At 43.5% G+C, this 14,403-nt stretch overlaps 1 protein-coding gene across 4 annotated transcripts in view; it reads right to left on the bottom strand.

Annotated features, from left to right (window-relative positions):
• The window catches only part of samd11 (sterile alpha motif domain containing 11), a 51,958-nt gene that overhangs the window by 21,145 nt on the left and 16,410 nt on the right, over window positions 1–14,403 (bottom strand). For all 4 annotated transcript variants that reach the window (XM_075476557.1, XM_075476558.1, XM_075476560.1 and 1 more), the window contains 2 exons: window positions 9,016–9,125; window positions 1,474–1,566 (listed from right to left, as the gene is read on the bottom strand). In XM_075476557.1, the coding sequence (XP_075332672.1) occupies window positions 1,474–1,566; window positions 9,016–9,125 (203 nt within the window). The remainder of the gene's footprint in view (window positions 1–1,473; window positions 1,567–9,015; window positions 9,126–14,403) is intronic.

Here is a 14,403-nt window from a genome sequence, read left to right on the forward strand (position 1 = left end):
GCGGTTGTTTGATTTCAAAGCAAAAAAAACAAAACAAAAAAAAACACACGTACTCTGAAAGGCACAAAAACACGAAGTCAAAATAAAATCACACATAGCCCATTAGCCATTATAGAAAAGCTCAGGCACAGTACACAAACAGCCGCATACTTCTAAACACACAAGTTCACTTCCAACCAGTAACAAACCCATGCATCTTTCAGAAGTTTGTCTGAGATGATAATGGTCCGGAGTGAGTGCTTCTATATACAGAGAGAGGAACAGGCTCCAGGCAGGGCTGCTGCTGCCGGTCACAGGTCACCCAGAGGGCAAAGGTCAGAGCAGGGCTCATGCCTAGCTGTATGCAGCTCTACCCGACCTCCAGATTCATTCACACAAATACTTTATCCTAATAAAGTCTTACACCAAATGTAACCATCATACCTGAAGATTTTATGCGCATTTCAGATTCTAAGATGTGTGTGGAGCACATGCGTGGAGTCTGTGTGTCTGCAGAGATGGGACCGCTTGTGTCCGTTGGTTTTGCCTGCTGTATAATGCATCAGCCAGGAAGTGTTCCTCAGGAGCCCAAAGGGACAGACTCGGTGGCGGTACCGGCCCCACGCCGGGCGCCTGGTTTCACACCACACGAGGGAGATATGAATAATAGAGGACAGCGATGGGATTGCAGCGCTACAGAGGGGCGTTGTTTCGCCACGGTGTGCGCCGACATTTTTGCCGTGCTAATCTAACCTGGCGAGCATACGAAGAGAGTACAGGGTTTACATAAAAATATGTGCATATTAATATGACAGTGTACGCTTGTGTGCTTGGAAGAAAGCAGGCAGGACAGTCAACCATGTCCTGGTTTCCTGTTATTCCCTCAAATAACAGCTTTTATTCATCTCTGAAAGAAAATTGTTCAAATTTAAGTCTGTTGGTTGACCTAAGTGATTCCAACGTGGAAAGAATATTTGCTGTCTGTAATGTTCTAAGCACCAGAAATTCTTATTTTTATGGGGTTTTTTCTGTTAGCAAAACATAATCATGTGACTATCAAGATTGCAGAAACACAATTCAGCATTTAACTTAAGGACTTAAGTGTTACTCCATGTTAGTACAATTTATACCTATATAGGGATAAGGGATTTGGCTCATAGAGAAATAATATAGAAACTGTAGCTTCTCCTCTTCATGTCAAACTGCCTCCCTTCCCGACAGGAAGGTGGATCAACCAATCACATTACTTGACGCACAGCTTCGCATGGGGTTGCTCTCTGGGCCGGCTGTTACTCAAAACCCCTTTGCTGGCACAGATCTGCAGAGATTTGCAGAGGTTTTCATGTATCTTTAGAGAAGCATCTTCTTCCCTCTGCAAATTCAATCTTTTCTGTCACTTTGATACTACTGTTATCCCTGCCATTTTTACGCGTTTCCTTTCAGTCTTTGCAGCATGTTTGTATGTTGGGACATTGCGTACATGCTCAGCCTTACCTTTTGGGGATACACTGCGTGACTTCTTGCTGTCAGAGGGACACTCACTGCTTCTGTTGGGAGAAAAGCTTCTCCTTTTGCCTAGAAGGCCATCTGTAAATGTACAAACACACAGGGGAAGAGAGCAGTCAGAAAACAAAAGACCAAAGAGAGGGTTTGATATTGCCACTCTTTGTTTGTACCGGTATACATGGCAGCTAAAGGAGAAAAGCAATAGGTGGAGAGAAAGAGAAACAAAGCAGGTGAAGCAAGCCACGGGCATCTAGAGATGTGCCTGTTCTGTCAGCGATGAGGAGGAAGCTTGTAGTACGGGGGATGACAGACCAGCCCAGCTAACTTGCATGTGTGTTTGTCTGTTTGAGGCAAGGCTCTGTCTCCCTGTGTTTCCTCCAATGTCTCTATCCAACAGTCTGTCCCCAAGCGTTATCACAATCTCTCTCTCGTCCTCTTTTTTCCGGATTTTTAGCAGCCTTTGACTGAACTAAATTCCATGAAATCCTCTCCCATTTCTGCTTGATAAGTTTCTGTCAGCTGATAATATGGCTACATCATGTGTTTTTTAGTTTTTCTACCTCCCTCCCTTGCTGTCCTCCCCTCATAAACACTCATTTCTCCATCTGCTTCCATCTCCCTGTGCTCTCATCTCGATGTGTTTGAGCCCCTCTCCCACCAGGAGCTCTCCCTCTCCCCTCCCATTAACACCCTCTTCCTCCTCCTCCTGCTGTCCCCCTGCCTCCACCTCTGCCGCCAAAGAGGAGCATCTAGTGTACAATTACAGAAACCCCCCAGTGCTGCCCCCTCCTCTCCTCCCCTCACATCTCTCTCTTCCTTCCCGCCCCGGCACCTCACCTCCACCCCCTCAAACACGCCTCAAATCAATACAGGCCTAATCAGCGAAGGGAGGGGATGCAGAGCGCATCGCGCGTTGCGCCGGCAGGAAGGAAAGAGCCGTTTGTCATCGCTCTGTCTATCTCCACTTATTTTTCTCTCATGCAGCTCTGATTTTCTCCAACTCTTCTGTTTCTTCCTGCACAGAAACAGCCAAGCCAAAACAGCGACTGGTTCTCTTCTTTCTCACTTTACAATGCATATTTTTAGGGATGGGGGAGTGTTTTTTTTTTTTTCAACCCTCAAGGAGAATGGTTCCTCTCTCGCACGCTCTTCTATTCAACAAAGCAATGTTTCATCATTTGCACAGCATGTGTAAACAGCACTGAGAAAAAATAAAATAAAAAGGGGGTTAAAAAATATGTTTTTTCGAAGTGGCAAAGTGTCGTGTTACGTGTCCAACTCTGGCATCTGCCTTTTAACCTCTAACCTGGCAGTCTTTGACAGGTGACATAAAGCTTAAGTTAACTTAAGTGCCTTTTGGGTTTAAATGCCATCTTGGAGGCACTTTTATGGTCCATAAAGTTCTAATGCAATTTAGAGCATTTTCTAGTATTTCCTTTTATTGGTAAAATGGTATGCTTATGTGATCGTGAAATGATATACCTCAAAAAGGGTGGGGTTACATCATTTTGTGTCTTATGAGTTCTGATTGAACATGTGACGACGTGTTCATTTTCAAGATAAACACAAACTATAATCAGAGTTTGATACACTGTAGGATGTCTTCACCAACATCGTTACAGCCTAAATATGCAATACATTTGGATTATTTATCATATTGTTTATAACATCTATAGTGGGGGAAATTGAAGCCTGCTATATGAGGCACAAGTTTCCTTGATTACAGTCATCTTACTTTTGCTGTTGCAGTCCTTCGAAACAACTGTTGAAATATCTTTGAGCTTCATTGAGTTTAAAGCTTGTTCAGCTCTTACTTATATCATAAAACAAAATAGTTAGTAATGTCCATGTATAGGGCTGGAGTAGAGACATTATAAGGACTATGGAGACTTTGTTCGGAATCTGTAATGCAAGGTCAGCACTCCAACTTTTTGCGGTCAGGTTGTTTGGATCAATGTTTGCCAGAGATGAAAATGTATCCAATAATGATCGCTGCTATCCTTGCTGAGTTGCCTTAGCATGGTATACCCATGGTCTCCTTCTGCATCTCCATTTGGACAAATTAGTGGGTTGGATAACTTACTTTAAATCTCTTTAAAAATTCTAAACATACGAGAGGGGAAGGAGACAGCGATTTAGGTGGGACTCAGAGGACTCTGCTGTGCTCTTAAAGGACCACTGGTGTTGATGAGAGGGCAACTGAGCCAGAAAGAGAGGGAGGAAGGAAGGAGGTTCACTAATGATCCAGTGTTTGATGTTGTCACTCAGGTCCTTAGGAGATACACTCCCCATACCATCCAAAAGAGACAGAGAGGGGAAGATGGTATGAGTACTAATGGATAACAGCACGTATAGACACACAATGTTTTTCACCATTTCTACTTTTTTGTCATCTCCTTTATGATCTCTCATTCTATTTTCCTTCTCATTTTCAAACCAATGCTAGTTCGTTTCTCTCTTTGGTCTATACAAAAAAAAAAAGAGATAAAAAAAAATCACTGATTGTCTCCATCTACCCTATTAGTGATCCCCCATTAGTTAAACCCCTCTTCCACCACACACACACACACATACATTTACACCCACACTCACACTCAGCCTCTCATGATCAAACATACACACTCGAGACATCTCTTGAGCCGACCTCACTTAAGACACCGCGTCTCCTGAGCGAGTGCCTAAGGGCCAGAGATTTGAGGGTGGAAAGCTTTTAAAGCCAATTAAATGGGGCTTCTCAGAGCACCGGCGCTCCCTTTTAATGCCAAACTTTGAGCTTTGCTAGCATCTATACAAACCCTTTTATTCCGACTAACACCGCTTACAGTCAACTTTGCGACCCGAGGCCTTTTCCTATCACCTGCTTGTTAATTTCACAGAGGAATTAGTGATTGTGGAGTCAGGCGTTTTGTTTTAGCTTCAAGGCTGCGATTTCCACTGTCAAATAAGTGCAATTATTCCATGCAGAAAGCAGCAATGATATACTCTTATTCATATTAGGACACTATGCTTCAGCCTCTGCTCAATTCTTCCTCGCTTGCATCTACTCCTTATTTGCTGTTCCTCCCACAGAGAGGAAAGATGGATGAGAACAGAGGAAGGGAAAGAGAAAGAGGAAACAGCAGGACATAAGCGACTCGCCCATCGGGCAGGTGAGCTTTCAGTTTTTTCCGATTTCCTCTTCTCTCTCAAACTTCAGTCGTCCTCCTTTTCCTCTCTCCATCCCATGGAGCGTGCTGACAGCTCAGACAGCCAGACTCCTTAATTCCTCTCTTACTCTGTTAATCTGTCATCTTTATCAGGCCAAGGAGGTGGGAGGGGGGGTGGCTGTGTGGAGAGAGGAGCTGAAGGGCGGGGGCGTGACAGGTGGGGACGTGAGGTGGGCCGCCAGCCGCAGCCCCCCGATCAATCTCCACATTACAGCTGACAGAATGGTGCTAATAACTTATTGATCCCCCTCCGTGCGTCGGGGCCTCCGCCGGCCCTGAAAGCCCTGCCATTGATTGGCTTACGGGCCGATGCAGCTGGGAACAGGAGGGGAGGGCGGGGGGAAGAATGGATGGGGGCGGCTGATGGAGCTGAGGCGAGAGCCAACTCTGATCATGCTGAGAGTAGGATGCACCACCACCATTCTGTGCAAATGAAACAGTAACACTGCTATACATAAAGAGCACCTGTGTTCATCTAAGTCTTTCTGTTAAGATGGAAGGAAATTATGAGAGACGAACTGAAAAGAATGAAATATAAGAAAATCACGACTGACCTTAAAATGAACATCTGTGGCTTTTATATACACTTAAATGGCCCATTTGAAGCACATCATGGTTGTTACAATATAAAAACTTACAGAGAAATGTAAGCTTTTGTTTTCATCATCCTACATGCCTTCTGTCAGTACAATCTTCCCATCGGTACAATCAGCCCTCTGTTTTAAAATGAAGTGAAACATCACCTCTTCTGCACATGTAGTGTTGCAGAAGCAGTAATGTTTCCATCGGCAGTAACAGTGGCTTTTTCAAATAAGCCCTGGACTCTGACTCTGGACTCTAAAATGAACTTTTTGTCTTTTTAAAAAACATTTTTTCTATTAAAGTTCCTCCCTCCTGACGTAGGACAATAGTTCTTATCATGTGTGCTGCCAGAGTTTTGATTTGAAAGTGTTTTTTTTTTTTTTACAAAAGAAGAGCATTTGAATTTTAAAATGTCGCCATGTGGCGAGTTAATGCCTTCAATGTTCTTGAAGGCATTAACTCCAGTGCAGACTTTATATTTTCAAATGGCTTTGCATACCAGTTTGGAGCAGTGATTACAACTTCTACAGAATTATATAAATCTTTTGTACATGTTTTGATAGAATTGAAGGAGCATGCATGGTGGCAAAATAAACCCGTCAGCACCTTAGCAAGCCAATGTTTCTGACCTCATCCCAATGTTGATCAAACAATCAAAGTTTTGCAGCTAATAAATTCTGCGTAACAAAATTACAATGAATGCTTAATTATCTGTCCTCTCTCATTCTTGGTTTTACTGCTTTCTATGAGAAATCTTTCAGTTCGTCATCTAAACACACATCTGTCTACTGTCAATTACAGCAACTGTTGCTAAGCAACGATTCATGCCAGAATATGTATAATATTTCTGTCAAACAACTCACAATTCACGGGTTATCATAGGCTATTTATGTTTTAAAAGTATCATCAAATAATCATATGACATGTGCAGGGACATTTTCTCAAGGTGACAAGGTGGATGCAAGAAAAATGTAAAAAAAAAAAAACAGTATGGGAAACAGAAATGTGTGTGTGTGTGTGTGGTGGGGGTGTCTTTAAAAATAGAGACACCCCAAAAATAAAAAATAAGAAAATGGCAAAGACTATAAACATAAAATAGTGGTTTCCTATAAGCATAAGGGAAAAAAAATGTCCACTCTTTGCACCACTTTATATTCACATTATTCTATGGCTTGACCAATTTGTTTTTATTTTAATATGACGTGTAATTACATCTCCGTTAAGCAGCTAACAGTTTTAAAATATTTACAACCACATTTCTCTGTTTGCTTCTGTAAGACAGAGCTATCATCAGCGCAGAAACATCGAGTGTTTACTTTGGTGCAGAATTTCCTTTCTATGCTAATCATGTAATAAGGAGCTGGTAATACTTTAAAAACCATCCTCACTCACAATTATTTTGAAAGGAGAGGTCTTGCACGGACATGCCAGGCTGCAGATTCACACGCAAGCAAACATCTAAAAGCAGGCTTTTTGAACCACACACGCAAAGATGCGCATGCACAGACACACACAAAAATGTTCCCAACCGCTGCTGCAACCCCCAACCACATACACGACAACAGGCTATAACTGCTCAGGGAGCCTGCTCAGGGAGCCTGAGCATAAGGAGCGAAAGAGAGGGAGAGAGTGGCGGCCCCAAAACACCTTATCTGCCTGTTTGAGTCTCAGGTCTGACCGCAGAGCCACGGTTTACAGTCTCCACAGGAAGCCAGACTCTTAGCGTCAGCGTCGGCGCCCTGCACCCCCCTCCTTCCTCCTCCATCCCAGAGGCTCTGAATCGCCAGTGGCTGTGGAGGGAGGGATGTAGCGCGGAGGAGAAGGAGGGAGGCAGCCCTCCTGTCTGTTCCTCAAATTTAATTAACGGCCCACCCCGGCACATAGACAGCCCGGCAAGCTTGCTTCCCTTTGCTCCTGACCTCCATCCCACACACATGCAATCCACCGCCATAGTTGCTACTTGCCCTCCTCTGATACCACGACCACACTAGTTTTTATCCCTCTCTCTTCTCTCTCAAACATTTCTTCAACTGTGAATCTCTGTCTTACTTTTCAGACTTTTCTTTTACCTCTCACCTGTCCTACTGCTTGTTTGCCTCCACAGTACACACTTTAGGATAATAAGTCAAATGGTACAGTTGACTGACAACGTACAGACAATATGATTGCAGGACGCTTCTTTTTATATCTCATCCATCTCAAAGTCAAATAATCCACTGCTGTGCTTCACATCTCACCCACGTAAGTGTTTGGATGCAAATTTCAACCTGTGTTGATTTTGCGTAGGCATGCATCTGTATAAATATGTGTTATTTGTGCATAATTGTGTGTTTGAGAATGCACGTGTGTCTAATTTCACTGGCAGACAGAATTAGAGCCAGTGGCTGATCGGATTGGACTTGTTTACAGACACGAAGCGAGCCGCTTAGGCAGCCTGTTAAATCTCCCTTTAATGCTCAAACGGACAGATTTTAGGGTCTTGGACCCCCTATGGCGTTGGCCACAGTATGCTAACACCCTCCCCCATCATAACCCCATAACCACCTCTATCCGCTCTTGTCCTCCGACATTAAGAAAACTATTCAGGGCTCAGACTTTTAAACTAAGTTTAGGAGCTGATTAGGCTGGAATATTGGTGGAAATCTGTCCCAAACTGAGGTCTGAGATACTGAGCACGTTGTTGAGCAGTCTAATATCCTCCTCATTCCACCCACCCTACCCGATATCACAGGCACCGTATGGACAATTAATCTGGCAGACAGAGGAGGTGAGCACACAGGGAGAGGGTTTGGAGGTGTTGAGTCTGGGGTGATTATGCCACTTGCTGTGCCTCTAGCTAATGGGATAAGAGTGGACAGGGTCGAACTTCGGGCAACAGTGGAGAACAGGTATGGTCTATATAGATGACAGCCACCGCTATCATTAATTAGATTAAAAAAACATTATAATCAATATACTTTATACAAATTGAGAAAGATATTATTGATCTGTCTGTAAACACACTTGACTGTGCTGTTTCAGCATCAAAACCAACGTTGAGAAAGTTTGTAGTTTTGCATCTTAATGTGACAATGTGAGAAATTTGTTTGAGTCGCTAGTGTTGTTTTTCCTGTGTAGCGTCGCTGCTATCAATCATTTACTTTCGGGATCATACAGTATACTACACAAACATAATATTTGCCATGAAACTATGTACAACTAAGTCAGTGTGGCAGCAACATAGAGAATAGAGGGTTTGATAGGTGAATAGTGATATACAGATGGCTCCATAATATCCTCAAACAGGCTACTTGACAAATAGCTGTGATTAAATGTGGTCTGTGTTCTTAAAGCTCTTAGCTTAGTAAATGCACACTATGGTTCCTCTGCTCACATGAAACTGGATTAAAGGCAAACAAAGCTATTTATTCAGATGTAATTTAAAACAAGGGGTTTAACCAAAAATCCTGGAGTGCGGCAGAGAATGTGGGAAGAATATTAAGTAATCAACTTAAGAGCGACCTTTAGGAATGAGTAATACGCTTAGATTTAATTCCCCCCCATTGCACAAATTAGAGTTAATTATGGGTAATGAAACATGTACATGTGTTACAGAAGATGTAAGGGTGGCATATATCATCACCCTAGATGCAAAGGAGGAAATACAAATGGAAGGATGGTAGGAGAGAATGAGAAGCTGCATCACATATGCATAGTGACAAACCTTTAAACACAAACACTCGCAGCGTTATGTGGATCCTACCTGTGTGTCCGGTACTGGTGCTGTGGTCAGAAGCTGACTGGCCCTCGGGCATGCCGTGCTGTCTGGTGTGGTGTAGGTTGGAGATAATTGTAGAGAGGTCACTGTCACGACTGTAAGAAACACACACAGGAAAGAGAAGATATTTAAAAGCAGCTACAAGCAATTTAGTTTCACCTTAAAATCCAAACCAGTACGTAAAACAAGTAGTACTGTATCACGTCAAACCATTTTGCACCTACTTACCACAGAAATCCTTCATCAAGACAGACCTGTTCTCTATAAAATCCGCTCTGCCACCCGGACCCCGCAACTACAAGTGGCTGTCCTGTCAACTGGCTCTTAGCTCTGTGTGTAATACACTCTGACAGACTACTGTATCCAGCACTTTCCTGTCTCATCCTCACTCATCTTCTACACTAAGATGCATTAATGAACATATTCACAAGTCATAAGTAGTTTAGCAGCTTAAAACCTTATTGTGCCTCCTTTCAAACTGTACTGCTCGCAGGCGGTTCTTTGAAAATATGTGGCAGCTGAATAATGTAAAAAACAGACAAAGAATATTTAAGAAAATACATGTCAAAGCAGCCTTGGACTGATATTACTAACTGCAGAAGGTGTATTATCTTGAGGTTAACACTAAAACTGTGGCATGTGACATTGATGATTGAAAGAAACTGAGCTCCAGGAATTCTTTTCTTTATTTCTACACTTGAAAAAAAAAATACTTCATAAAAAAAAAACAGGCCACAAGAATCCGTCAAACACCCTGTCCTGCCCTTCAGCACCCAAAGGAGGAGCAGAGGGAGGGTTTACAGATTAGTCCTAGATTTGGTTGGAGCCGCTCTGTCCTTCCAAATTCTCCATCCACTGTCTTTCTAGACTCCCCACACCAATAGGACCCACACAACTGTGTCATGGAGGTATTTCATTTGCAATCTGATTACCATCCTGATCGCATTACAGAGGAATAATGATGGGAAATAGGCGCTTAGCATTTGAGGGGAGTATGGCAGCCGGGCAGCACAAGTATAGTCAGTGTAATGGCAAAAGCTTGTATGGTAAGAGAGCTAGAAAGCTAAATATTTCCTAACTCATAGTTTAAACATAATTTACTGTTACGTGACTTTGACACATAAGTTACACTAGAGACTGTTAGAAAGCTTGCATGTACGTGAAATTTCTTCCATACAGTAATTTTGTTTACATTATAAGCCTAAATGCATGCAGCGTTTACACATGTCAGTTTCATGATATCAGCATCCTCTTCTCCGAGCAGATATCACTTTTATAGGTTTAACTGGCAACTTTATTGAAAGCTCGGTCATCTGTGACGGGGGTCTGGTATGACACGGCAAGCACAGTTTATGGGACAGAAGCGGCGAATGGTTCTTAGCTGCCACCACCGTGACGAGGCCACACTGTTTGTGGCTGCTGGATTTGGGTTTTTACAGTCCCATGATTACAGGCTCCTGCTGTAATGTCAGGCTGTCGGTCGCCAAGCTGTTTTCCACACGCTAACAGAAAAGATGAAGGGTAGTGCTGAGGGCCTCATGCTGGCCTCACCAGTCACCTCTCAGTCACCGAGAACCAATGACTCAGAAATAAGCCCCAGACAAAACAGTCCCCATCGGTTGCTAGGCAAGGAGACGCTTGATTGGACTGCAACTGCAAACTTCTGAGACTAATGATAGACTCCTCTTTTAGGGTGTAACTTGCTAAAATTGGTAGCTATCTGTGTCTGGTGCCCAACGATTTTCTTCAAAAAGAAAATGAGATACAGGAAAGGTTTGCTCAAAGTTTGTTCAAAGTCATATAATAAGGTATGTGTGCCACCCAGTGACTCCAGCAAACATGCTACTAATCAAAAAGATACTGCAGTTATATGTCCCCAGTTTAAGAAGCTGCAGCCAAATCCATCAGTCAGCTCGCTGCATTATAACACCACCCTCTGTCCATCATTTAAAGTGATCATGATAATGCCATCCTGAACTTCTCAGAGAGGTGATGGGGTTATTATCCCGTGGCGAAGTGGCCGCTCTAAGCCATGAACGGCAAGGACATTGTTAGTTGAGTAATTAGCGCACTTCTCCTGAGCTGTCCCGCCTCAGCTTGGGCTAATGAGGGCTTAGCCCTATCCCCACCCAACTCTGCCCTCCCTCAAACCCTCCTCCTCCTCTTCTCTTTCCTGTGGGTGGAGGCAAGGTCACACTCCAGCCATGGAAGATGGAGAGGGGGATGGGGACGCTGTTTAAAACCCAGTCACCTGAGTCAGCGCTCCCTAAGGAGCTCCTAAAGCCAGGGTTAGCTGGGAAGGACGGGGGCCTCGGAGAGGATGGAGGGGGGTTATATCTTGGCTGTTGGGCCTGATAGGACATGAGCCGCAAAGAAGGACATGAGCCGCTTTCTTATCACCCAGGTGCACCATAGACAATCATCTCATGCTCAGCTCATCCCTAAACTGATCAATACTGCCCCTTCATCAGTGGGCACTGACCCCAGACACTGCAGTAACAAATATGTGTTATTACTCAACATCACTGATTATATCAAACGTTGTGATCATTTTCTGTCATGTGTTACATCTTGAATATTGGTGCTAGTGTGGTTCCTGAAAAATATCATGTCCTTTACCATTAAAATCCAATCATATTATGTCACACACTATTTAATACTTAATCTTAAAATTTTCTGTGACAGTGTCTTAAAATGTTCACAATAATCTAATGCTAAAATTAAAGTGCGACAAAAACGTCCAGTATTCCAGGAAATCCATCTTTTGTTAGAAAGGCTGTGCTCCCTTCTACAATATAGTACACCCTAACAACATGAAAAAGCTCTTCTGCTGGCACTGGGAGTTCACTCAGTATAAATGCCCAGTAGTGCCCTGCTGTGGCATTGGCACATAAAGCTGAGGTGGCGGGGCTGGAGGTCACAGTGTGAGTTGGCAGAAGCTGGCGGCTCAGGCACCCTGACGCAATGTCTCACACCACCGCTGGGTAAGCGCTGACAGACAGGCAGCGGGGATGTGAAGTCGGAGGAGGAGAAACAGACAGAAGAGACAGAGAAATGGATTGCGAGTGCTGTGTAACATCTGGCACTTGCAGGTTTGTTACACTCGTCTGCTTAAGACAACAGTTGGAACACACACCCTGCTCCAATCTGCGCAGGAGGCCCACAGCAACAATCAAACATGCCAGGCAAGATGTAATATTCAACAACCAGAGCACAGCAAGGTACGGACACTGGCAGCATTTCCTTAGAGCTCAACAAGAACACATCCTAGAACTGGTCTGCTTGGACACAGTATAGATGCGTTCCATTTCCTTTCCATATTTCATCTGATTCCTGAGCAACCTGCACACCATTGTCATGCTTCTTACAACCAAATCGAAAGGCAACCTGCAACTGGGAACCTTGCAAGCAGTGGGGGTAATGAATAAATATAGAAATAGATACATAAATAAGAAAGAGTAGCCCAGCTTTACCTCTCCCCGTTGTTCCTCCGCTATACAGACTGACATGAGGTCAATAAAGCAGCCACGGGAGGAAAAAAAGTACATTGGAAATACAATATATATAGCAACACTCCTATGCTGTATTGAGGTTCTCCTGAACGCATAACTAGTTTTAATCCTGATTTCTCATGTGAGATATACTTTATAAGTTGCTATTGTCTTCCAGATTTTTCTAATTTGGAGAGACATTCGTTATGTTGTAAGAAACATTTGGCTTAAAAAAGTCTAATTTATGCCAACATATGATGTAATACCTTTGAGCTTCCACAGAGCAGACTGTATGAGGCCAAAAGTCTTATCTTTACCTTATTTCAGCATACCCTATGACGGGACATGGTGAATGATAACCACTGGGCTTTTTACAGGTGGAAATGATAAACCTCACGCTCCGAGCCAAATGTGAGACTAAATCGTTGGAACACTGCGGACCATCTTTTTGTTAATCCCAAGTTTTGATGGGGAGTTCATGAACAAAACACTGTTCTAAGTGGAAACAATGAACGTTCTGCTGCTAGCCAACGCCCAAACAGCCACTAAAATGCATCGACTCTGTTACCATGGTAAATGCATGCAAACAAGACCAACAGTTTTTGAAGTGAAAAGGTTTTCACAAAAAGCTCTAAACCCTCGAAGCTCACTAATTAGTGCGTCACGGTGGAGCCATTTCCAGTTACATCACACTGTCCGTGACCCCTAACTGCCGTAAGGTAATGACACAGCTGTCCAATAAATCCAGAGGAAAAGTTCAATCCAAATAATGCGCCTCTGTGTGAGTAAAACAAACATTTTAACAAATGTGACCTGGTGCTGCTCAATGAAAATATCTTTTTCTCGCAGAGAAATATAATATAAATTTGTAAATTATCTATCTTTATATATGTGAAGAAAATAAGATGGGACGACAGTATGTTCAGTTGAATTGAACATGTTGCTTCCTTCAATCAGGTTTTTTTGGTCTCCTAAACATATCAACATCTGAAAAGATGGCTCTCACCAGAACAGTACTGGTTTTAAGCTCAGCAACTGGCTATGTTTTGATCCACAAAGACAGCAATAATAATAATAGGGCGGCCGTCACTCAGTGGTTAGAGTCCAATAACCAGAAGGTTGGCAGGTTCGATTCCCACTCTCGCCACTCAAAAAAAGATTGGTGGAACTGACAGCTGGAGGGGTGTCAGTCCACCTCCTTGTCACGGCCGAGGTGCCCTTGAGCAAGGCACCGTACCCCCAAGCTCCCCGGACGCTAGGAATGCCTGCCCACCGCTCCAGGTTGGCATCTGTCTTTGAGTGTGTAGTGACAACCCGGATGGGTTAAAAACGGAGGACAAATTTCGTGTGTATGCATATATGCATTAACCTGACTCACGTCATCTGGCTGCATTCACCAACTACACGCGGGGGCGTTCCCTTTCCTCACACAACCATCTGAGGAGCCTGGGAGTCATATGTGTTTCGTCCGATTAGAAAATAATCAGAGCCAATCATCAATCGCTGGGTGGGACTTTGGATGAATGGCCGCGTTATGGCCGCCCATTCATGCTCCAGAGGGCGGGAGTCAGGTAAGCTCTGAGCTACATCACGGGTTGAGTCATTGGGAGTGGCTGAAGTGGCGTGTCAGTCAAGATGACGGACAGATTCTTCATCCAATCACATGCACGAGTTTTAGAAAAAATAGCCCCATTTGAAATCATGTTGGTTTTGGGCTCGTCCCAGATGGTATGCGAATACCAGAGGGCGGGAGTCAGGTAATATATGCATGACCAATAAATCTGATCTTAATCTTAATACACACAGTGAATATTTTCTCACCCTTTGTGAAAGAGAGCATTTGCATGAAAGTGATCAAGAAGTAAATGGCCTCATTGAAAAG

Source organism: Odontesthes bonariensis, chromosome 10, assembly GCF_027942865.1.
Source record: "Odontesthes bonariensis isolate fOdoBon6 chromosome 10, fOdoBon6.hap1, whole genome shotgun sequence".
In the NCBI taxonomy this organism is placed as follows: Eukaryota; Metazoa; Chordata; class Actinopteri; order Atheriniformes; family Atherinopsidae; genus Odontesthes; species Odontesthes bonariensis.